Source organism: Hemiscyllium ocellatum, chromosome 12 (assembly GCF_020745735.1).
Source record: "Hemiscyllium ocellatum isolate sHemOce1 chromosome 12, sHemOce1.pat.X.cur, whole genome shotgun sequence".
NCBI lineage: Eukaryota > Metazoa > Chordata > Chondrichthyes > Orectolobiformes > Hemiscylliidae > Hemiscyllium > Hemiscyllium ocellatum.
The window spans coordinates 100,888,978-100,913,445 of record NC_083412.1 but is presented as its reverse complement, the minus strand read 5'-3'; the positions used below and the strand labels follow the sequence as shown (position 1 = coordinate 100,913,445).

Sequence of the window (24,468 nt, the reverse complement as noted above, 5' to 3'; positions counted from 1 at the left end):
TACAATGTTTTAGGGATAAAGGTGGAGGAAGGGGAAGCATTGTGATTAGTATATCATCTCTACCCAGTACCAACTTCTTTCATCTCACCTCGTCAGCCCTGTCTTCATATCTCTGGGGAACCTCAGCTCTGAAATACCATCTCTACATCTCTCCCTCTCTCCACCCCTCACTTCTCCCTTCTAACATGAGAAAACCTACCTACTTGAGAGAGAGCGCGCGAGAGCAAGAGCACGCGTGAGAGCGACAGTGTGAATCACACCATTGTCCTTTGACATTCGGTGGTGTTACCATCACTGCATCCCCCACTAACAACAGTCTGGAGGTTACCATTGACCAGAAATTCAACTGGATTCACCACATAAACACAGTGGCTAGTGGACCAGGTCAGAGGGTAGAAATACTGCAGTGAATCACTCACCTCCTGACTCCCCAAAGCCTGCCCACCATCTACAAGGCACAGGTCAGGAGTGTGATGGATTACTCCCCCCTCATTGGCCGGGATAGGTGCAGGTCTAACAACACTCAAGAAGTTTACATCATCCAGGAGAAAGCAGCCGCTTAATTGGCACCACATCCACACATTCTATTCCAAAGGATATTCTACTCTATTCCATTCCTGATGCTCAATAGCAATACAAGGAATTCTCTAAGGCTCGTCGGACAGCACCTTCCAAACCTGCTTCCATTTAGAAAGACAAGGACAGCAGCTACATGGGACCACCACCCCCTTCAATTCCCTCTTCAAGCTACTCACTGTCCTGACTTGGAAATACATCACAAATCACAGCAAAATGACCAAGCCTTCATAGCTCTTGCCTTGGGAAAGCACCAAATGTTTCCCATGAAGTTTCTGTGAAGCAGTTTTCTTTTATACAATCACAGGACATTGGCAGCACTGACTGGGCCAGCATTTAGTGCCTGTCTCTTGGGGCCTCTTGGGAAGGCAGTGGTGAGCTGCTGCAGTCCACATGCAATGGGCTGCTTTCCTCCATTCAAGGCACTATCTAAATTCAAGTCATTGTTGGAGGAGAAGGGGACAAACTTAAGGGTGTGAAGTGAAGGTTGCAAAGTTGCAGCTTGTTGAAAGAATGGAAAACAGACAGGACAAAAATGAGCCAGCACTGAGTAAATCACAAAATCTCTCTCAATACACAATCCATCCCCATTCAGTGACTTGCTCTCAAGCTTTCTGTGTTGAATTGGCATTCCTTACCCACCCAGTGTTCCCTTAAGAAAATGGTGATGACACTTGTTGAACTGCTGAAGTGTGGGGATATTGTTTGTGTCCGGTGATACAATCATGGAATGTCCTGCTATTGCCATTCCAGATGGAAATTCAATGTAAACCACATAGTCCACACGTGGAACTGGATTCCCAACTCCCTATCAGATGCTAGGGAACGCCAGGAGAGTTTACCACAATCGTCAAGGCTACTTTACTGACTCGCCATTTGTATTTCCACATTTTTAAAGTTTGCAATGATGGTGACAATTGGATTCCCATTCCCTGGATTATTATTCCGTTAAAACAAGTGCCAAGCTGGCATTCATGAATGAGAGCTGGCAGTTAGCATTCTTGTGGGATATGGGCATCCATAGCTAGACCAGCATTTACTGTCTATCCTTAATCCCAGTTGAGAGTGAAACACGTTGCTGTGGGTCTGGAGTCACATGTAGGCCAGACCAGGTAAGGATGCCAGTTTCCTTCCATTAAGGACATTAATAAACCAGATGGATTTTCCCCACAACCAGAAGGGGTTACACAGTCACTATTAAATTGTGTTCTGACAGAGAGACATAGCAGAATTGAAATGTTAACTCTGCTTCTCTCACACAGCTGCTGACAATGTTTTGATTCCTGCTTTTTATGGAATTAAATTTCACCAACAGACATGGTGAGATTTGAACCCATATCTCTAACGTTAACGTCCAGTGACATTAACACACAGCTACACAAACATTTCCCCAGCTGCTGGTTAGAGTCCTGCTGGGAGATTGTGTTCAATTCTGGGCACCACACCTTTGGAAGGATGTCAAGGGGCTGAAGAGGGTGGTGCTCCTGCCTGGGGTTAGGGATAAGGTCAACACCAGGAAGAGACAGGAAAAGCTGGGATTGTTCTCCTTGGATCAAAGAACATTAGGGGAACATTGAATTGAAAGATTCAAAATTTAGAGGGGTTTTGAGAGATTAAAAGAGGAGAAACTGTTTCATGGCAGAGATGACAGTAACCAGAGAGACGACAGTAACCAGAGAGACCACAGTAACCAGAGAGACCACAGTAACCAGAGACCACAGTAACCAGAGAGATCACAGTAACCAGAGAGGCGACAGTAACCAGAGAGACCACAGTAACCAGAGAGACCACAGTAACCAGAGAGGCGACAGTAACCAGAGAGATCACAGTAACCAGACAGATCACAGTAACCAGAGAGACCACAGTAACCAGAGAGGCCACAGTAACCAGAGAGATGGCAGTAACCAGAGGCGACAGTAACCAGAGAGACCACAGTAACCAGAGAGACGACAGTAACCAGAGAGATGACAGTAACCAGAGGCGACAGTAACCAGAGAGACCACCGTAACCAGATAGATGACAGTAACCAGAGAGGCCACAGTTACCAGAGAGACCACAGTAACCAGAGAGATGAGAGTAACCAGAGAGGCGACAGTAACCAGAGAGACCACAATAACCAGAGAGACCACAGTAACCAGAGACCACAGTAACCAGAGAGATCACAGTAACCAGACAGACCACAGTAACCAGAGAGGCCACAGTAACCAGAGAGATGACAGTAACCAGAGAGACCACAGTAACCAGAGAGACCACAGTAACCAGAGGCAGAGATTTTAGGCAGTTACAAAAAGGGTGAGTTGAGGAGAACGACAGTGACGCGGTGAGTTGTTGTGATTCAGAATGTGCTGCCTGCTGGGTCAGTGGAAGAAGATTCAATAAGAATTTTCAAAAGGAGTTTGATGAAACATTGTAAGTGAGGTGCTGCTGAAAGATCAGGACAGCACGGCCCAGGGGAGGCAGTGTTGGGGTGTGGTGGTAATATCCCTGGGCTAATCACTTAGGGTGCCAGGCTAATCATCTGAGGGAGGGGTATCATGAATTCAAATCTCATCATGGCAGTTGGTGGTATTTGAATTCAATAAAAATATGACATTTATCAAAAAATAATGGAACTGGATGATGACCATGTAGACATTGGCAAAAAATCCCAGTTGACTCACTAATGCCCTTTGAGGATAGAACTATGCAACCCTCTAACCAATGGGAAATGGGCAAACTGCTGAGCCAGTGATGACCACATCCCATGAACAACGGGGAAGCGAAACTAATTGGATCACTCGCTCAGAGACTGCATGGTCTCCTTGTGTAGCTGTGTACAGCAGAGAGAGGATTTCACTCGCTGTTACTGGAATGCAGTTGCAGATGTTCCTTGCTGCTTTCCCCAACCCAGAGTGAGATTAGTTAGTGAGAAACAGGCTGGGGGTCACTATCTGGACAATGTTTGATAATAAAACTCTGACTGACGGTGTTTGAGGTTTTGGGTGCTGTGATGGTGAGGCCCCACAATGAGGTACCAGGTCAAGGGATTGCAATCTGACCAACTAAAAATACACCGGGGGTTTTACAGTGTCGGTGTCTGTAGCATTCATTGTGAAATAACATCAATTTAAAATATATTACCCCTCAGGAGTTCAAGCTGCTTAAATCATTTTCTATATAGATTTAGCCTGCGAGGTAGAGACATTGCATAGAATGGAAGGGGAGATAGAAAGATTTACAGAGATTAATAGTTATAGTCGGTCCTGTGTCCTGTGTGGTTAGTTATGGTTATAGTTAATCCTTTGTGGTTAGTTGGTCTCTTGTTGTGAGTGATAAACAAATAGAAAACAGACTTTCGAGACCATAAATAGTTCAACAAAAACAATTAGCAGGGACTAACTTTATGATTTGATAACGAAATTAAATAATTTTATAGATTGTTTAAATGGATGAGATTACAAATCACTGAGGAATGGAGATTGCTTGATGGTTTTTAAGAAGCCTGTTTCAATGAGGGCTGATATCAATGAGTTCTGTATTAGTGGGGGGACAATTAATTTATGGCTGTTGTGAAGCTGTGGTAGTGTCCTTGCCTCTGAGCTGGCAGACCTGGATTTAAATCCTACCTGTTCCAGAGGAATACCATAACATCTCTGATCTGGTTGATGAAAGACACATGGAGCAGAATTTGAACCCAGTGCCTTCACACAGCGGGGTCAGGGATAACTCCGTGCGCTGGAGGTGACACTGCAAACTCTAAATGCTGAATAAACCTATCACAGGAGAAGAATTCACAGGGAAGCTGCAGAAATAGGAAGGAGTCAGGTTCAGTCAAACAAGAGACCACATTGATGGAAGGGGAGGAATGCGTATGCCATTATTCTGTTACCATTTGCAACAACAAGAATATACAGAACCAGCATCAGCAAATAAGCATTAAACCCGGCAGAAAGGGTTAATGGAGACCCCTTCAGCAAACACATTCACAACAAGAGACCAACACAACCAGGACTAACCACAAAGTATTAACTATAACCAAGACTAACCACACAGGGCTACCTATAACCAAGACTAACCACAAAGTATTAACTATAACCAAGACTGACCATCCAGCGTTGACTATAACAAGGAGTAACCTTGGAAGGACTATGGTGTTGGAGGAGATTGTAGAGATAAGGAGGGTGTAGACATTGAGAAGAACATGGGATGTTTTTAAACTGAGGTATGGGTAAACTGGGAACCGAAAGGAAGTGTGCGCTGGGATCTGGGGCTGTTGAGTTTGAAGTTGCTATGATACAGAAGGGACAGGGCTAACCAGAGTAGGAGGCAGTGAGAGAGAGCCTGGCTGTACCAGTCACTGGCTACACAGAAACAGCTGGAATAACTCCAGTTATTTCACATCAATGACATTCACATCAGTCCAACCTGCCAGCCCCCAGTTTACACTTTGAGGAGTTTTTCAGGTGAAAAGGAAAACCGCAAAAGCTGGAAAGTTGAGTTGTAATGAAACAGTCCCGGAAGGTGCAGGAACTGTAACAGCTGGTCTGTCAGCATGTGGAAAATGGTTCCCCAGTTCAGCCTCTCAAGATTCTGCACAATCAGATTCAAGCCTTTCCTGCTGTCAGCTGCTAGGCTTGCTGGCTGTTAACAGAATAACCTTTAACAATTTAGAAATCATCATCACTTTCTGCTAATCGACAGCCCCGTAGTCAGTGACAGCACTCCTCATGTTGGAGTAACTGTGAATCATACAGCTCAGCTCATGAACAAACTCAATGCTGATCCTGCTGTCATCCAATCAAAATACTCCCATCATTAGCATCAAGATGTAGGTGACAGACCAAGCAGTTGGAAGAAATTCAGTGTATTTTTGTTTGGGTTTTCTATTTAATAGAATTTGGACAAGAAATGGGATTAGATTTCTGAATGCACCACAACGTGTGTATGACACATATACCAGGCTGTTCCAAACCTGCGGTCAGGTGTGAATGTGACCAGGTAAGCACATGTGAACACTTGTGTCTGTGTACATTGTAAGTGCAAGTGTGCATGAGATTGTATGTGTGCATCTAAGAGAGTGGGTATATCTGTGTGTGCATCATTGGGTGTGTCTGTGATGTCTGTGCAACTATGTGTACGTGTGTGTGTCTAGATTATGTGTGTTTGTGACCGTATGTCAGCCTAAGTGCATTAGCATCCGCACAAACACTGTGTATCCAAGAACATGTGTGTCTGTGAGTTTGTGTGGACATGTCTAGATGTGTGTGCGTGTGTGTGTGAGAGAGAGAGAGAGACTGTGTGCGAGTTTTAAAAAATTAGTTCAAGGGATGCAGGTGTCTCTGGCTAGGGCAGCTTTTATGGTCCATCCGTAATTACCCAGAGGATGGTTTCGAGACAACCATTGTTGTGGGTCTGGAGTCACATGTAGGCCAGGACAGATGAGGATGACAGATTCCCCTCCCTAAAGGTCATTAATGAACCTGATGGTTTTTTCTGTCAATTGACAACGTTACAGCATTTAAAAGGCATTTGGATGGGAAGGGTTTGGCGGGATGTGGGCCTAGATCTGTTTGGAATATCGGGTCAGCATGTACAAATTGAACTGAAGGTCTGTTTGTGTTGTACATCTCTATGACTCCATTAGACTCTTATTTCCAGATTATTACTGGATGCAAATTCCACCATCGTTGTGCCAGGACTTGAGCCCAAGTCCCCAGAACATTCCCTGGGTCTCCGGTTCGATAATACCACTCGGCTATTGTCTACCCTTCAGGGGGTGTGTGTGGGCGTGTGAGAGACACTGTGCCTGTTGGTGACTGAGCCCCAGATGGAATTTGGCATTTTACTGGAGGAAATAGTTTAGCAGGAAGTGAATGAGAAGAACATCATCATTTATTTTGTTTTTAAGGCACAGTTTGAGTGGCACTTAAATCAAACTTGTCAGAAAGTGTCTCTTTCAGATTTTGCTGGGAGTTTGCAGACTCTGGGAGTTCTGACACACTCTGTTCCACTGATTGGCTTTTTAACAGAGTCTTTTTAGTCAGGTCACTGTGAAATGGTCAACTGGACAGTGACTGGGGCAGGAACCCTGACCCAGGGGAGAAATCCCGAGAGCCTAATGTCTCCAGCTGTGTCTGTGAGGGTGGGATCAGACTGTGATGCCTATTGTGTGGTTGAATAAGCAGACACACACTTTGGAATACATTCCACTGACCAGCCTGGACACTGTGCCGTGTCTGACTGATGTCCAGGTAGCCCCCTATGCCTGACCTGTAGGGCTGACCAGGGTCCATTCCAGGCCTGCAGTGAGGTGGAGCCCCTGACTCTGACTGATGAGTGAGTGTCTGAAACTGCCCAAGCTCCTGCATTGAGAATGCTCCCAGTGATTGAGTGTAGCAGGACTGACAGGCTATTTCCCATCACCACATTGTAGAAGAGATGGGAAGATGATGGGGAGGGTGGGGAAGCAATTTACAAGAACAGTTCAGGGATGAGAACCTTCACTGAGGAGGATCAATTGAAGAAGTGGGTCTGTTCTCCCTGGAGGGGAAAGGGTGAGCAGGAGACCAGCTAGAGGTTTTCAAATTCATGTTCAGGCTAGGCAGAGAAGCAAGGGGGAAGCTGTTCCTACCCGTAAAAAGAAAAGGAACGAGAGGGAATTGATTTAAGGTGATGTGAGAAAGGAATGTTTTCACACAGCACGTAGCTAGGATCTGGAATGCACTGGAAAGGTGGGGGAGGCAGGGTCAATTGTAGCAAACAGGAGAGTTATTTGGAAGGCAAATTGTGTAAGGTCTTGGGGAAAATGCAGGTGATTGGTGTTCGGTCATGGTGCTCATTTCAAGAATCAGTGCAGACTCAATGGCCTCCCTCTGTGCTGGGAGAATCCTGGAATTGGGAAGTGGGGCCACTTGCTTGCTGGATGTTGCAGTGTGTTAGCTGTGAAAGCTGCTGGTACATGGTGTAGGTGTGAGATTGACACGGCACAGCACCATACACTGACATGTCCACCCCCTTGACTGGTGACTGGTGACTGGTGACTGGTATGATAAGTTACTTGGTTTTGTGTCTGCATGGAACAGCAAGGCTCGACAGCAGGACTGAGAGCCTGGACGGTGCAGCTGAGTGGGCAATGCAGCAGAAGGTAAAGCAAGGATGAGGGGGCACAAAGGGACAACACTAACAGTGTGAGTCAGTCCCTGCTCCAATCTGTGAGCTGGGTGTCCCTCCCTGCCCCCAGACTCCCCCCTGTCGGAGTGTTGCAATGGGAGATGTCGGTGTGTCCCAAGGTGCAACATTACAGCACAGAACCACACAGCCAGGGGCTCAGAGACATGCCATGGTGATGTGGTGAGGCTGGTGCGTATTGAAAGCCAAGGTATGTGGATGTGGGGTGTGTAGCGTCGCTGTCCATGGAGTGTACCCGGAGATGTTGGTGCTTGGTGTTCAAGACAGAGCTGTGGGACAGTAAGGGACCAGCTGGTGTCACCAGGTACCTGCGCGTACTTTCATGTCACGAATTCTTGCGTCTAGTTTCTATCCGGTGTCTGGGAGAATGGGCACATGCAAATAAATGAAGTGAGATTATGGAATACGGAGACTGTTAACGAGTGTGAATCTGTGGTAATAGGCTGTTGCTGTTCAGTCTTAATCCAATGTCTAACCCTTTGATGGAAAATGGGATTTATGGTCTCAACATCAACACCTGAACAGCTCACCCTAGTTTCTGCGATCTCTCCCCAAAGCCCATGTTGTCCAGGGACTGGGAGGATTTTACTGTGACTCTGTAATTCTGCTAACACCTTTAAAAAGTTCCTCAGTAGCCGTCCCACCTTTAGCCCTGAGACAGGTCGAGTCCGAGACCAATCTCAATGATAACGGGTGTGATTGTTTTGTCAGTCTTCAGCGGTAATGGGTTGAATTAAATTCCCGTTACTGGGATGTTCAGGGAATGAAAGAAAATGGATGTCTCCAGCTCCCCCTTCTCACTCAATTCAAGTGCCTTGGTTTTCAGTGTGGGTTGATTTTATCGCTAAATATTGATTTTTCAATATTTGCATTACCCCTGGGAGAGTACGGAAACAACATATTTTTCATAACCCAGAGAATTATTTTTAAAGAACTGAATTAAACTTTCTGCTTCCCATTTTACTGCAATCAGTTATTAAATGGAAACTAAATTTAATACAATGCATTTTGCAGTACACCAGTTACTATGACAACAGTCCATCAGGCACTCCAGTTACTATGACAACAGCCATCAAGCACCTCCAGTTACCATGACAATAGCCCATCAGGCATTCTGGTTATCATGACAACAGCCTGTATTGACAACAAGATCCATAAGGATGTAAACTTCAGTGGAGATGGTTGAGAGGAGGTTTCTTGGGTTGATCTTGGATTGAGTGGGTTGTTGATGAGGGAAGGTTGGACAGACGGGGCCTGTTCCCACTGGAGTTTAGAGAGTGAGGGGAGACTTGATCAAAGGGTGTCAGATCCTGAATGGTCCTCACAAGGGGGATGTGGGAAGGATGTCCCCTCCTGTGGAATCACGAGCTACTGTTGTAAAATTCAGGATTGTGTTTTCAGGACAGAGATGAGGAGAACTTTTATCACTCAGAGGGTTGTGAGACTTTGAAACTCTGTCTCAGTAGGTGATGCAGAATTGAGGGTTACTGGTGGAGAGGAGGGGGGAGGTGAAGAGGAGGGGAGAGGGGAAGGTGGAATCCAAAACACAATTAAATGGAGAACAGCTGATTCACTCACCGCACTCTTAATCCCTTCCAGCAGAGCCAGCTGGAAAGAGCCTGGTTTGTGCTCTAATGGTATTGGACAGTTTGGTATCACCCTCTCAGCACCACTACAAGACTGGGCCTGTTGAGTGACACAATGCCAGTGGCTTCCTGAATGCTGGCCTTTACTGGTCTATCTCGGGGGTCAGTCAGAGTTAGAGATCCTGCTGTTGCCCCCTCCAGCACCTCGAATGGCAACGTGACAGCCTGTGTGAACCCCACACCCTCACAAATGGACAACTGTCCAACACAGTATCCACATTTCACAGTTTATCACTGTCCTGATAAACACTTACCTTGAATCTCTTTATCACCCTTGAACCATCGGATGTTAGCAGCTGGTTTACTTCCAACTGTGGTACACGTCAGATCCACTAAGTCTCCTTCATTAACTGGTCCTTTAAAACCACTTATTACAGGGGTCTGAGGAACTCCTGCAAGAGAATCAGAGTCCTGTTATATTCTCGCAAAGCTGTTAACAACGCTGTGTACTAACAAGTGAGCACCAGCAGCTGCAGTGAGAGAGGTGCTGGGGTCATGGTGATGTCACCGGTCTCTGGCTCTAGGAGCACGGGTTCGAACCCATCCGGTGAAGTTTCTTTTCCATTCACACTGAGCCAGTCACAGCAATGAGGCTGGGGAATTGTCATTTGGAACTGTGGTCCTGCAATGGATCACAGGAGTTTTGTGGTGATATGGTGATGTCCCTGCCTCTGAACCAGGAGACTCAGCTTCAACAGAGGCAGGACGTGGTGGCTCAGTGGTTAGCACTGCTGCCTCACAGCACCAGGGGGAAAGTGAGGTCTGCAGATGCTGGAGATCAGAGCTGAAAATGTGTTGCTGGAAAAGCGCAGCAGGTCAGACAGCATCCAAGGAGCAGGAGAATTGATGTTTTGGGCATGAACCCTTCTTCCTCATTCCTGAAAAAAGGCTCATGGCCGAAATGTCGACTCTCCTGCTCCTTGGATGCTGCCTGACCTGCTGCGCTTTTCCAGCAACACATTTTCACCTCACAGCACCAGGGACCCAGGTTCGATTCCAGCCTCGGGCGACTGTCTGTGTGGAGTTTGTACATTCTCCCCCCGTCTGTGTGGGTTTCCTCTGGATGCTCTGGTTTCCTCCCACAGTCCAAAAATGTGCAGGTTAGGTGAATTGGCCATGCTAAATTGCCCATAGTGTGAGGTGCATGAATGGGTCTGGGTGGGTTACTTCAGAGGGTCAGTGTGGACTTGTTGGGCCGAAGGGCCTGTTTCCACACTGTAGGGAATCGAATCTAACTCTCCGCCTACACCAGTCATGCATCAAAACACAACTGAAGGGGTTAATTAAAGTAATGGCACGGAGCGGCCTGAAATGATGGTGAAGCAGCAGCAATCATTGGAATAATGATTTCAGGTGAACCATTTGCAGGGGGAGTGGGACTGAAGGGACAACGTTTACAAAAACCAGTACAGACACAATGGACCAAATGGTTGATGCAGTGAGTTTAATTAGTTTGATTTGCAGCCAATTAATTGGAAAACTGTTTTACACACTGGCTGCAGCTTACACCTCAGTGTTTATGTGTTCTAAGGTGCAGCTGGTAGTTTTAAAATGGTGTTGGGTTGGTTTAATTTTTAAAATCTGCTGCTTGAGTGAGAATTAGTGCCTTTCCTTCAAACTGCTGTCACCTTTAATTAAATTTGCAGAATAGACAAAAGAAACTAAATAAAAAGGAGGTGTTGCTTGAATGCTGAAAGCTGCATGTACCCCAGTGTGGGACATGGAACAAGTTATAAACCCAGGGCCTGGACACTGACAAATACAGAACAGAATCTCCTGACCCAATCATCCTGGCCTTCACGCTGCCATCGCTACACAGTCGGGGCCCAAAAATGCAAACTGAGCCCTCCCCACAACTCCACGTCCTGAAAACCCCTCACCCCCACCCCCTCAGCTGCACCCCTCACACCCACGCCCATCTCCCCATCCCCTCACACCCACGCCCATCTCCCCACCCCCTCACCCCTACCCCGTCACCCCCAACCCCTCACCCCTGCCCACTCTCCCCACCCCTCACCCTCACTCCCTCTCCCTACGTCTTGCCCCCACCCATTCTCCCCACCCCCTTGCTCTCACCCCAACCCCTCTCCCCATCCTCTCACACACACACCCCTCTCCCCAATCCTCTCCCTACCCCTTGCCCTCACCCCCACCCCCTCAACCCCATCCCCTCACCCCACAAACTGAATGTTGCCGCTGGGAGCATGAGAGGGTCCATGTTGCCCCTCGCTCTGTGAGGGAAAGGAGGGGTGTTCAGCCCTGGGTTCGGCTTTACCTGTAATTCCTCCCACAGACTGACTGTGCTGTGCAGTTTGTCATTGCTGGAATGATGTAGGGGGACGTTTAAACACACTGTGACATTGGTAATGAGGTGTGAGTGCACACCAGGCGGTTATTCCGAGCTGAACAATAAATGCTGTCATGTCAGAGCCACTATTGTCACAAACTAACATCACTGAGAAGTAATAAAGAACTGTTTTATCCACAACAACAATATGGTGCATTTATATATCAACTTAATAAAAGATCACAATGAGTTTTTCAGCAGCTTTCTAAATTCAGAATCTACCCCCACTGTGGAGGAGAAGAGTGAGATTGTGGGGTGGAGATGGGTGGGATGTTATTCCAGAGCTAAGAGGGAATGTAACACAACGCAGAGCTTCCTCAAATGCAGGGTTAGAGGTCAGCATGCTCAACAGCACAGGAGACTGCAGGAGACACCTGATGGAGGGAATTAAGACTGAACAGGTAATGAGGAGTTTTCTGATCTGATGTCAGTGTTGTAGGAAATTATAGAGTTGTGTAGCACAGAAACACCTTTCGGTCCAATTTGTCCCTGCTGACCAGATATCCCAATCTGACCTACTCCCTTGAAACCCTTCCTATTCATGTACCCATCCACAAACCTTTTAAATGCTGTAATTGAACTCACCTCCACCCACTTCCTCCGGCAGCTAATGCCACACTAGAGAATTTTCCAGAACTGGGGGTCATAGCCTCAAAACCAGGGGGATCAGATCAAGGACTGAGCTGAGGAAGCACTTCTCCACCATGAACGATTATGAATCTGTGGAAGTCCCTGCCCAGGGAAGTAGTTGAGGCTTCCTTGTTGAATGTCTTTAAGGCATAGATAGACTTTTGGACAGTGAAGGAATTCAGGGTTATAGTGAGAGGGTGAGTAAGTGGAGCTGAGGTCATGACAGAACCGGCTCGATGGGCCGGATGGCCTACTCCTGCTCCTGGTTCTTATGTTCATATACATGCACCATCCTCTGCGTGAAAACACTGCTCCTCAAGTATCTCTTCAATCTTTCCCCTCTCACCCTAAACCTATACTCTCTAGTTCTGGACTCCCCCACCCCAGGGAAGAGACTTAGTCTGTTTATCCGATCCATGCCCCTCATGATTTTATAAAACTCCATAAGGTCACTCAGCCTCCAACGCTCCAGAGAAAATAGCCCTAGTCTATTCAGCCTCTCCCTATAGCTCAAACCCTCCAACCCTGGTAACATTCTTGGAAATCCTTTCTGAATTTTGAGTTTCACAACATCTTGCCTAGAGCAGGGAGCCCAGAATTGAAAGCAGTATATCAGAAGTGGCCTCACTCATGTCCTGTACAGCTGCAACATGACCTCTCAACTCCTGTACTAATCAAAGGTTATTACAGAATATAAAAGCTGGCTGACAGAGGGCAGAGAGCGAATGAAAATGGGTCTGATCAGGTTGGCAAGATAGAGTGAGTGGTGTGTTACACGGATTGGTGCGAGGACCTCCATTGTTTATAATTGATATGAATGACTTGGATGAAGGGATGGAAGGTATATGCCAAATAGATAATGAGAGAAAGATAGGTACAAAAGTAAGGCCTGAGGAGGACACGAAGGGGTTAAAAAGGATATTGACAGATTAAACAACTGGGAAAGTAAATTCTAAATGGAGTACAACGTGGGATGTTGTTGATTTTAGCTGGTGGAATATAAAAAAAGCAGATTATCTAAATAGAAAGTTATTACAGAGCTCTGAGATATAGAAGGATCTGTATGTCCTTGTGCATGAATTACAAAACACCAGAGTGCAGGTACACCAAGTAATCAGGAAAGCTCACAGAACATTATCATTTCTTGTAAATTGGACTGACTCCAACAGCCAGGAGGTTATGCTTCAGTTAAAACTCACAGAACACCAAGTTCTAGTCCAACAGGTTTATTTGGAAGCACTAGTTTTCGGAGCGCTGCTCCTTCAGGTAGCTGTGGAACAGGAGCTACCTGATGAAGGAGCAGCGCTCTGAAAGCTAGTGCTTCCAAATAAACCTGTTGGACTATAACCTGGTGTTGTGTGATTTTTAACTTTGTCCACCCCAGTCCAACACCGGCACCTCCACATCATACTTCAGTTACACAGGGTAGTGGTAGGACCTCACGTTGAGCACTGTGTACAGTACTGGGCATCACATTTAAGGAAGGATGCCAATGTGTTGGAAGTTGTTCAGAAGAGATTTACTGGACTAAAACCCAGAACAGGCAGGTTTATCTTGTGAGGAAATTTTGGACAGGCTCAGCTTGTATCCACTGGAGTTTAGGGAGATAAGCATAACTTGTTAAAACATATCAGATCATGAGGGAAGTTGACCAAGGGGATGTGGAAAGGATTCTCTTTTGGGAGAATCGAGACCTCGAGGGTCACTGTTTAAAGATCAAGGGTTGCTCATTTAAAACAGAGATGAGGAGAGTACTTTTTCTGAATCTTTGGAACTCTCTGCCTGAAACGGCAGTGGAAACAGAATCCTTGAATATTTTGAGGCAATGCTAGACAGACTCTTGTTCAGTAAGTTGGGGGAGTAGGGTGTCAGGCCAATATCTCCCAGGAATCTGCCTTAGGATTCTGGCATTTTCAAACCAATATTAACCACGTGTAGAAATGGCCTGGCCTTGTGTGCAAAGGGCAAAGTCTCAACGCTGGGAGAACAATAGGACATGGAAATCTGCTGAACAAAATGGATAGATATAGTGATAGGCTTCAGGAAGGCAGACAACAGACTGGTGAAATAGACACAGATGGAAGGTGAGATTTAATGGACAGAAGTGTAAAATAATTCTTTTTGTTTGGAGAATGAGGACAGACAATAAAAATAAAGTGGTACAATTGTAAAGGGAATGCAGGAACATAATGCTTCAGGGATGTGTATACACAAGCCTTTGGCTGGGGAAGCTGAGGAGGCGGTAAAAATAAGACAAGCTGCGCATTGTAAATTGATGGAGAGGATACAAAAGCAAGAAAATGATGTGAAAGCTTCCATCCTAGCTGGGGTACTGTCTTCAATCCTGGAACCACACACGAGGAAGGAGGCCTAGGAGAGGCTGTGTGGGAAATTGACCAAATGGGATTGGGGAAGAGAGAGACCAGTAACTGTGGAGAGAGCAGGAAAGCTGCAATTGTTTTCCGTAGAGCAGAGCTAGATAAGAGATTTGATAGAGGAGTTTAAAATCCTGAAAGGGCTCTAGTGGGCATGGTTTCTGAAGTTTCCATTCTTGATGTTCCAAGAAAAGAGTTTGAGGATAACTGGAAGACGAAGCCGATCAGGTTGAGGAGATTTTGGGCTTTTGTGGAGAGTGCTGCCCGGAAGGAGATTCAAGGAGAATCTTCAAAAGAGAATCAGATAAAGATAATTTGAAGGATAAAGTGTGTGGGAACTGTGGAGTGAAATGAATTGGTTTGCTCTCCCAGGGTAGAGGCAGGAGGGAGTGGAATTTAGGAACATGATCTCAAAGTTAGGCCTTTTTAATCCTTGGGAGTGTGGTGCTGGAAAAACACAGCAGGTCAGCAGCATTCGAGAAGCAGGAAAATCGATGTTTCAGGCCAGAGCCCTTCATCAGGAATGAGGCTGGGAGCCTCGGGGGGGGGGGGAGAGACAAATGGGAGGGGCATGGGGCTGGGGGAAAGGTAGTTGAGAGCACAATAGGTGGATATCACCTTTACCCTAACTCCACCCTCCTCTCTGACCTATCATCTTTAACCCCACCTCCATCCACCTATTGCACTCTCAGCTACCTTCCCCCCCATCCCCACCTCCCTCCCATTTATCTCTCCAGCCCAGAGGCTCCCTGCCTCATTCCTGATGAAGGGCTCTTGCCCAAAACATTGATTTTCCTACCTCTCGGATGCTGCCTGACCTGCTGTGCTTTTCCAGCACCACTCTCTCGACTCTGATCTCCAGTATCTGCAATCCTCACTGTCTCCTTTTTAATCCTTGGTCCTACTCTCCTCTCTGGCTCGTTGATAGTTGACTTAACGCCCTGTTCTTGAGCAGCTGGCCCTGAGCCTGACCACTGTCACTAACTGGACCAGACTCTGGGGCTGGGTGGGGAAGACAGTGGAGTGAGGCAGCATACAGAAACCATCAGGGTTTTGACACTCAGACATCTGCCCTTAAAGAGGCACAGGGGGCAAATAGCCATTCTCGCTAATGTGCCAATCTATGATTCTTTGAAAGGAAACTGGACTTCCTTTTAATAGGAGGACTGCAAAGAATGTGAAGGGATGAGGGTTTAGGAATGCAGGGGCCTGGGTCACCTCTTCCTGTGCTGTTATCCAATGGGAACTCTCCTTTCTTGTCCCAGACCAAGCAATGATTTCTAATGTTAGTGTCAGCCTCACCTTGAGATGATGCTCCTTGTAGTAAAAAGTGAGGTCTGCAGATGCTGGAGATCAGAGCTGAAAATGTGTTGCTGGTTAAAGCACAGCAGGTCAGGCAGCATCCAAGGAACAGGAAATTCGACGTTTCGGGCCAGAGCCCTTCATCAGGAATGATGAAGGGCTCTGGCCCGAAACGTCGAATTTCCTGTTCCTTATGATGCTCCTTGTGACAGATAATCCCAAAGAAGATTAGCCTCTGTAACCAAGCCTCACAAACAGTGTGGGGACCCTGGTAAATCAGTTAACTCTCCGTGTGGACCCCAGTAAACTGGTTAATAGTCTGTATGAACGCCAGAAACATGTTGAAGCTTTGTGTGAAACCATCTGATGGTGGACTGTGCCATGTTTTTCCAGCACTCTGTCACTCCCTCAGCAGTAATTTGTTAGATATTGGCTGTTTAGTTGTGTATCAGAGATAGGTGTAATTAACAAGATAGATCTGTCTGTAGGTTTCACTGAAGTAGTAAAATAATTTATTTTTCAAATTGTCACCTTTCAATAAACAGCCCTCTTTCTGTTTGTTTCATTTTTTCTTGCCACAGGATAATTACATTTTACATATTTCTGTATCAATTGAATGTCACATTTAATTTGTTTTCATTAGATGTGCACTGTCCCTTAATCTAGACCGAAGTAAATTACATTTACCAGTCGCCAATTCAAGCTTATAATTTACCTAAAGTAGGGTATCAGAGATTTTTTTGGTTGATTCCGAACTGAAGGTTCGAGAAGACAGATGTTTCTGTGGCCAGCAGAGAAAAAGCAGAATGGTGTGTTGTTTCCCTGGTGCCAGGATCAAGGCTGTCTCAGAGAGGGTGCAGAATGTTCCATGGGGAAGAGGGGCCAGCAGGAGGTCATTGTCCACATTGGAACCAATGACATAGGAAGGGAAAAGGTTGAGATTCTGAAGGGAGATTACAGAGAGTTAGGCAGAAATTTAAAAGGAGGTCCTCAAGGTTAGTAATATCTGGATTACTCCCAGTGCTACGCATGGCTGAGGAGCTGGTGTATGGGAGAAGGATTCACATTTTTGGATCATTGGAATCTCTTTTGGGGTAAAAGTGACCTGTACAAGAAGGACAGATTGCCCCCAAAGTGGAAGGGGACTAATATACTGGCAGGGAGATTTGCTAGAACTGCTTGGGAGGATTTAAATGAGTAAGGTGGGAGGTGTGACCCAGGGAGATAGTGAGGAAAGAGATCAATCTGAGAACAGTTGATAACAGAGGTGAATCAAACAGTCAGGGCAGGCAGGGACAAGGTAGGACTAATAAATTAAACTGCATTTATTGTATTATAGACCCCCCAATAGTCAGAGGGAAATTGAGAAACAAACTTGAAAGGAGATCTCAGCTATCTGTAATAATAATAGGGTGGTTATGGTAGGGGATTTTAACTTTCCAAACATCGACTGGGACTGCCATAGTGTTAAAGGTTTAGATGGAGAGGAATTTCTTAAGTGCATACAAGACAATTTTCTGATTCAGTATGTGGATGTACCTACTAGAGAAGGTGCAAAACTTGACCTACTCTTGGGTAATAAGGCAGGGCAGGTGACTGAGGTGTCAGTGGGGGAGCACTTTGGGGCCAGCGACCATAACTCTACTATTTTAAAATAGTGATGGAAAAGGATAGACCAGATCTAAAAGTTGAAGTTCTAATTTGGAGGAAGGCTAATTTTTACGGTATTAGGCAAGAATTTTCAAAAGCTGACTGGGGGCAGATGTTCGCAGGTAAAGGGACGGCTGGAAAATGGGAAGCCTTCAGAAATGAGATAACAAGAATCCAGAGAAAGTATATTCCTGTCATAGTGAAAGGAAAGGCTGGTAGGTATAGGGAATGCTGGATGACTAAAGAAATTGAGGATTTGGTTAAGAAAAAGAAGGAAGCATAAGTCAGATATAGACAGGATAGATCGAGTGAATCCTTAGAAGAGTATAAAGGCAGTAGGAGTATACTTAAGAGGGAAATCAGGAGGGCAAAAAGGGGACATGAGATAGCTTTGGCAAATAGAATTAAGGAGAATCCAAAGGGTTTTTACAAATATATTAAGGACAAAAGGGTAACTCGGGAGAGAATAGGGCCCCTCAAAGATCAGCAAGGCAGCCTTTGTGTGGAGCTGCAGAAAATGGGGGAGATACTAAATGAATATTTTACATCAGTATTTACTGTGGGAAAGGATATGGAAGATATAGAATGTCGGGAAATAGATGGTGACATCTTGCAAAATGTCCAGATTACAGAGGAGGAAGTGCTGGATATCTTGAAACGGATAAAGGTGGATAAATCCCCAGGACCTGATCAGGTGTACCCGAGAACTCTGTGGGAAGCTAGAGAAGTGATTGCTGGGCCTCTTGCTGAGATATTTGTATCATCGATAGTCACAGGTGAGGTGCAGGAAGACTGGAGGTTGGCAAATGTGGTGCCACTGTTTAAGAAGAGTGGTAAGGACAAGCCAGGGAACTATAGACCGGTGAGCCTGACCTCAGTGGTGGGCAAGTTGTTGGAGGGAATCCTGAGGGACAGGATGTACATGTATTTGGAAAGGCAAGGACTGATTAGGGATAGTGAACATGGCTTTGTGTGTGGGAAATCATGTCTCACAAACTTGATTGAGGTTTTTGAAGAAGTAACAAAGAGGATTGATGAGGGCAGAGCGGTAGATGTGATCTATATGGACTTCAGTAAGGCGTTTGACAAAGTTCCCCATGGGAGACTGATTAGCAAGGTTAGATCTCACGGAATACTAGGAGAACTAGCTATTTGGATACAGAACTGGTTCAAAGGTAGAAGACAGATGGTAATGGTGGAGAGTTGTTTTTCAGACTGGAGACCTGTGACTGGTGGAGTGCCGCAAGGATCGGTGCTGGGTCTGCTACTTTTTGTCATTTACATAAATGATTTGGATGCGAGCATAAGAGGTACAGTTAGTAAGTTTGCAGATGACACGAAAATTGGAGGTGTAGTGGATATAGGTTTAGGGTGAGAGGGGAAGGATATAAAAGAGACCTAAGGGGCAACTTTTTCACACAGAGGGTGGTACATGTATGGAATGAGCTGCCAGAGGAAGTGGTGGAGGCTGGTACAATTGCAAAATTTAAGAGGTATTTGGATGGGGTTTATGAATACGAAGGGTTTGTAGGGATATGGGCCGGGTGCTGGCAGGTGGGACCCGATCGGGTTGGGATATCTGGTCGGCATGGACGGGTTGGACCGAAGGGTCTGTTTCTATGCTGTACATCCCTATGACTCTAATTCATGTCAGTGCATGATAAACATTACATCGTAGTGTGGATAAGTACCTGCACTGCAGCTTCTCAGGACAGCTTAATAATTTTTTTTTAATTGCAAAAAGACAAGAGCTACATCTTTGTGTTCGGAAGCCACTTTCCAGGTTTGGTTCACTGGGAACAGAGGGGAATGGACAATGACTGATCCCTCAGAACGCTACCAATCAATTCAGTTCAAGGTAATGTACTGTGCAGGGATTCCCAGCTTTGAGCTGACCGACAGGACAGGAATGACCCTCCTCACATGGTCACATCACTTTGTATCCATCAGCTAGGTTTACTGAGATAGAGCAAGGTACATCTTGGGAACTGCTTTAAACTGGTTCTCCTACAGGATCTGGTTAGTGTTTATTTAGCTCCAGGATGTGCAGAGACTTTTCAGTGGGACAGAAGGAGCGCTGCTCGGTCGGAGGGGTCAGTTTTCACGTTTAAACTGTTGGCCTCCTCAAGTGGATGTCAAAGATTCCACAGACCCTGAGGGAGAGCCCGGGAGTTTTGTCTAGTGTCCAAGTGAATATTTACCCCTCAGGTAATGTCTGGTTTTAATCACATTGCTCTCTGTGGGAGCGTGCTGTGCACAATTGGGCAGCTCAGTTTCCTACGTCATAGCAGTGACCACACTTCAGCAAGGACATCATTGATCATGAAACATTTTCAGACAGCAGCCAGTCAGAGAAAACCCCCAAATATTTGGGGATAGACATGACAAAGCTGTTTTCAATTATGGGAAACTCCACCAATATGAGGTAGTTCCTGCTAAATCGAAAAGGGATTTTGGGGAAACTCTTCTCCAGCCAGAGTGATGAAGTGTATGGAGTTTGCTATCACGGGGAGCCACTGAGATGAATCGTGGGGATCTGGATAAACAGGGATTGGAGGAAGAAAGCAATAGATGGATTTGATTGTGAGATGAGATGAGGGAGGTACAGGGAGGAGGCTGGTATGAGATAGAAACCGCGGCACACAGGCGCACAGTGTGTTGCTGTGGGCTGTGATTGTGTACGTCAATGGCTGGTAATACTCACCGAGCACAATGAGAAAGGCTTTGGCAGTCTTCACAGGCATGGTGAACAGAGAACATGTGTATTGCCCTTCATCTGACAGAGTCACATCACTGATGTTGATGCTGAGTTCATGCCATGAGGATCGGACCAGCTCAATCCGGTTATCCCTCAGAGCTGCAGGAAACACGGGAGACACAATAACTGTTTGTTGTGTTTAGACAAATTAATTAGCAAGAATAACAAACAATAAAGATCCTATTTTTCCTAAACTGCTGAGAGAGTTGACCTTATTGCGCAGTGTCAGTTTGTAACACAGATTAAGAAATTAATTTGTATGCTCACAGCACCAGCACCTCTCAGGCAGCTGCTGTCATTGGAATTATGGAAAGGTATTCTCAGTCTTTCTGGTGACAAAGGTTGATTAAAATTGATCATTAATCTGAACATTGCTGCTATCACAATGAGGCCTTTTTTATTCAATGTTTCTGGAATAATAGCCAATGTTAATCCATCAACTCCCCCCTGACACAAGCAGCTTTAGACAGAGTGTTCCTACTTTGACTATTGCTTCATGAATTGATGTCCAAAATAATACGCTTTCCCTTCCGTGGCCCCAGCAGCCACATTCCCCAGGCACAGGCAAAGGCTTTCGGAAGGGGGTTGACCAATGCTGTCCGATAGAAACCATGGCCTAAAGTCAGTGTGGGTCCATCTCCCTTTATGTCTAGCCTTTGTCAAATGGTGCTCTCTCATAGGAAGAACATGGTTACAGCCGGCACACTTTCCCAGTTGCCTGCAGCTACAAGGGGCTGGAATGCATTGTTGACATTTTAATGTGAACACTTTATAAATGCACCATGTACTGTTGTCTTAGACAGAGTCATAGAGAGGTACTGCATGGAAACAGACCCTTCGGTTCAACTTGTCCATGCCGACCAGATATGCTACGTTAATCTAGATCCATTTGCCAGCACTTGGCCCATATCCCTCCAAACCCTTCCTATTCATATACCCATCCAGATGCATCTTAAATGTTGTAATTGTACCAGCCTCCACCACATCCTCTGGCAGCTCATTCCATACATGTAACACCCTCTGCGTGAAAATGTTGCCCCTTAGGTCCCTTTTAAATTTTTCCCCTCTCACCCTAAACCTATGCCCTCTAGTTCTGGACCCCCTCACTCCACGGAAAAGATCTTGCGTATTTCTCCTATCCATGCCCCTCATAATTTTATAAACCTGTATAAGGTCACCCCTCAGCCTCTGACGCTCCAGCCTGTTCAGCCTCTCCCTATAGCTCAAATTGTCCAACCCTGGCAACATCCTTGTAAAACTTTTCTGAACCCTTTCAAGTTTCACAACATCTTTCTGATAGAAAGGAGACCAGAATTGAATGCAGTATTCCAAAAGTGGCCTAACCAATGTCCTGTATAACTGCAACATGACCTCCCAACTCCTGTACTCAATGGTTTGTGTACCTTTAAAACAGGGAACACTTGTTTCAATTTTCAAAATGGTAATAGAGCCTATCAAAAAGGAAATTAAACCAAAGATACTGGATTCATAATGCACCCCAATCACAGGAGGGGCCTATTGCTGATGGAACCCCCCCTTTACTCCCTCTCTATGGGAACGCATCGAACAGAAAAGGGGCAGAAGGGAAACCTGATCATCAATTTCTTAATGTGACGATTAATAAACATTCTGAATATGGTCATTAATCTCAAATGGAAAGGACAGGTGGAGTCAGCAGATCATAAAACATACAGTGCCCTCAGCTTTGTTCTGAGGGACATGGGCTACAGAGCATGGAGGTGATATCGATCTTCTCCAACATCCTTGTTCAACCTCCCCTGGAATATTGGGTTGAGTTGTGGACAGCATCCAAGGAACAGGAAATTCAACATTTCGGGCCAGAGCACTTCATCAGGCTCTGGCCCGAAACGTCGAATTTCCTGTTCCTTGGATGCTGCCTAACCTGCTGTGCTTTAACCAGCAACACATTTTCAGCTGTGATCTCCAGCATCTGCAGACCTCACTTTTTACTTGAGTTGTGGACACTATTATCGGAAAGATGCAACTGCATAAGGAAGAGGGAGCAGCAATAATTTACAAGAATGGTTCCAGGGGTGATGAACTTCAGTGATGAGGATAGATTGAAGAGTTTGGGACAGTTCTTCCTGGAGAGGAGGAGGCAGAGAGGAGATCTGATAGAGCTTTTCAAATTCACGATCGTGAGCTGGATGGAGTAGATCAGGAGAAGCTGTTCCCACTCGTAAAACGATCAAAAGCAAGTGGTGCATAAATCATAGGATCCCTATTGTGTGGAAACAGGACATTGGCCCCAACATGTCCACCCAGACCCACTTTCCTACTACTCGACATTTACCCCTGACGAATGCACCTTAACCAACACATCCCTGAACACTCTGGGTAATTTAGTATGGCCAATCCACCCTAACCTGCAAATCTTTGTGACAGTGGGAGGAAACCCACATAGACACAGGGAGAATGTGCAAACTCCACACAGACAGTCACCTGAGGCTAGAATCGAACCCGGGTCCCTGGTGCTGTGAGGCAGCAGTGCTAACCACTGAGCCACTGTGCTGCCCATATAAAGTGATGTGCAAAAAGCTTTTTCACCCAGCAAGCTTAGGGCCTGGAATGTGCTGCCTGGAGGTGTGGTAGGGGCAGGTTCCAGTGAAGTGGGGTACTAGATGGTTATTGGGACAGAAATGGTATGTGGGGGATGGGGAAAGACAGGAGATTGACAGAAAATAATCAACAAGGTGGGAGGTGAGGGTCACCACTAGTGTCCCTGTTGATGCATCTACGGGAAGGGCACCCAACTCCAGCTCCTTGAAAACCACATTAGGGAATTGGAGCTGGAGCTGGATGTACTTCGGATCATCCGGGATGCTGAGGGGGTTATTGAGAGGGGTTACAGGGAGATAGTCACACCTCAGGTACAGGAAAAAGATAGATGGGTTACCGTCAGAGGATGGAAAAGGAACCGGCAGACAGTGTAGAGATCCCCTGTGGCTGTTCCCCTCAATAACAAGTATATTGTTTTGGATATTGTTGGGGGAGGGGCAGCTTACTTGGGATAAGCCATGAGGTACTGCTCTCTCGTACAGTGTCTGTCCCTGTTGCTCAGCAGGGAAGTGGGGGAGAGGAGCAGAGCATTAGTCATTGGGGACTCCATAGATAAGGGGACAGATGGGAGATTCTGTGGGAATGAGAGAGTCTCACCGTTGGTGTGTTGCCTCCCAGGTGCCAGGGTTTGTGATGTCTCTGATTGTGTTTTTGGGATCTTTGAGGGGGAGGGGGAAGCAGCCCCAAGTCATGGTCCACCAAGAAGCTCCAATGATATAGATAGGAAGAGAGGTGGGGATTCAAGGCAGAGCTAGGGTGGGAGCTGAGAGCTAGAACAGAGTTGTTATTTCTGGTTCGTTGCCCATGCCATGTGCTAGCGAGGTAAGGAATAGGGAGAGAGAGAGAGAGAGAGAGCAGTTGAACACGTGGCTGCAAGGATGGTGCAGGAGGGAGGGTTTTGGATTCCTGGATAATTGGGGCTGATTCTGGGGAAGGTGGGACCTCTACAAACAGGATGGTCTTCACCTGAACAGAGGGGTACCAATATCCTGGAGGGGAAATTTGCTAATGTCCTTCAGGAGGGGGCAGGGGGGTGGGAGCCTGAACTGTAGTTCGAGTGTACAGGAGGTTGAGAGGGGTGAGGTCAGAAATTAGGTTTCAATGTTGTAAGAAGGCCCTGGCAAGCTAGACATTGGTTTGAAGTGTGTCTACTTCAATACCAGGAGCATCTGGAATAAAGTTGGTATACTTGGAGCGTGGATAGGTACCTGGGACTTCGATGTTGTGGCCATTTCGGAGACATGGATAGAGCAGGGTCAGGAATGATTGTTGTAGGTTCCAGGATTTAAATGTTTAAATAAGAATAGAGAAGATGGTAAAAGAGGGGGGCGTGTGGCATTGATAGTCAAGTTCAGTATTACAGTGGCAGAAACGATGTTTGAGGACTCATTCAGGTAGTATGGGCTGAGGTTAGAAACAGGAAAGGAGAGGTCACCC

General features: G+C 46.1%; 1 protein-coding gene across 1 annotated transcript in view; it reads right to left on the bottom strand.

Moving 5' to 3' along the window:
- Window positions 1-24,468, bottom strand: part of cadm2b (cell adhesion molecule 2b) — a 367,808-nt gene that overhangs the window by 267,209 nt on the left and 76,131 nt on the right. The window contains exons 3-4 of the mRNA XM_060832840.1: window positions 20,398-20,550; window positions 9,644-9,781 (exon numbers count right to left, since the gene is read on the bottom strand). Of these exons, the coding sequence (XP_060688823.1) occupies window positions 9,644-9,781; window positions 20,398-20,550 (291 nt within the window). The remainder of the gene's footprint in view (window positions 1-9,643; window positions 9,782-20,397; window positions 20,551-24,468) is intronic.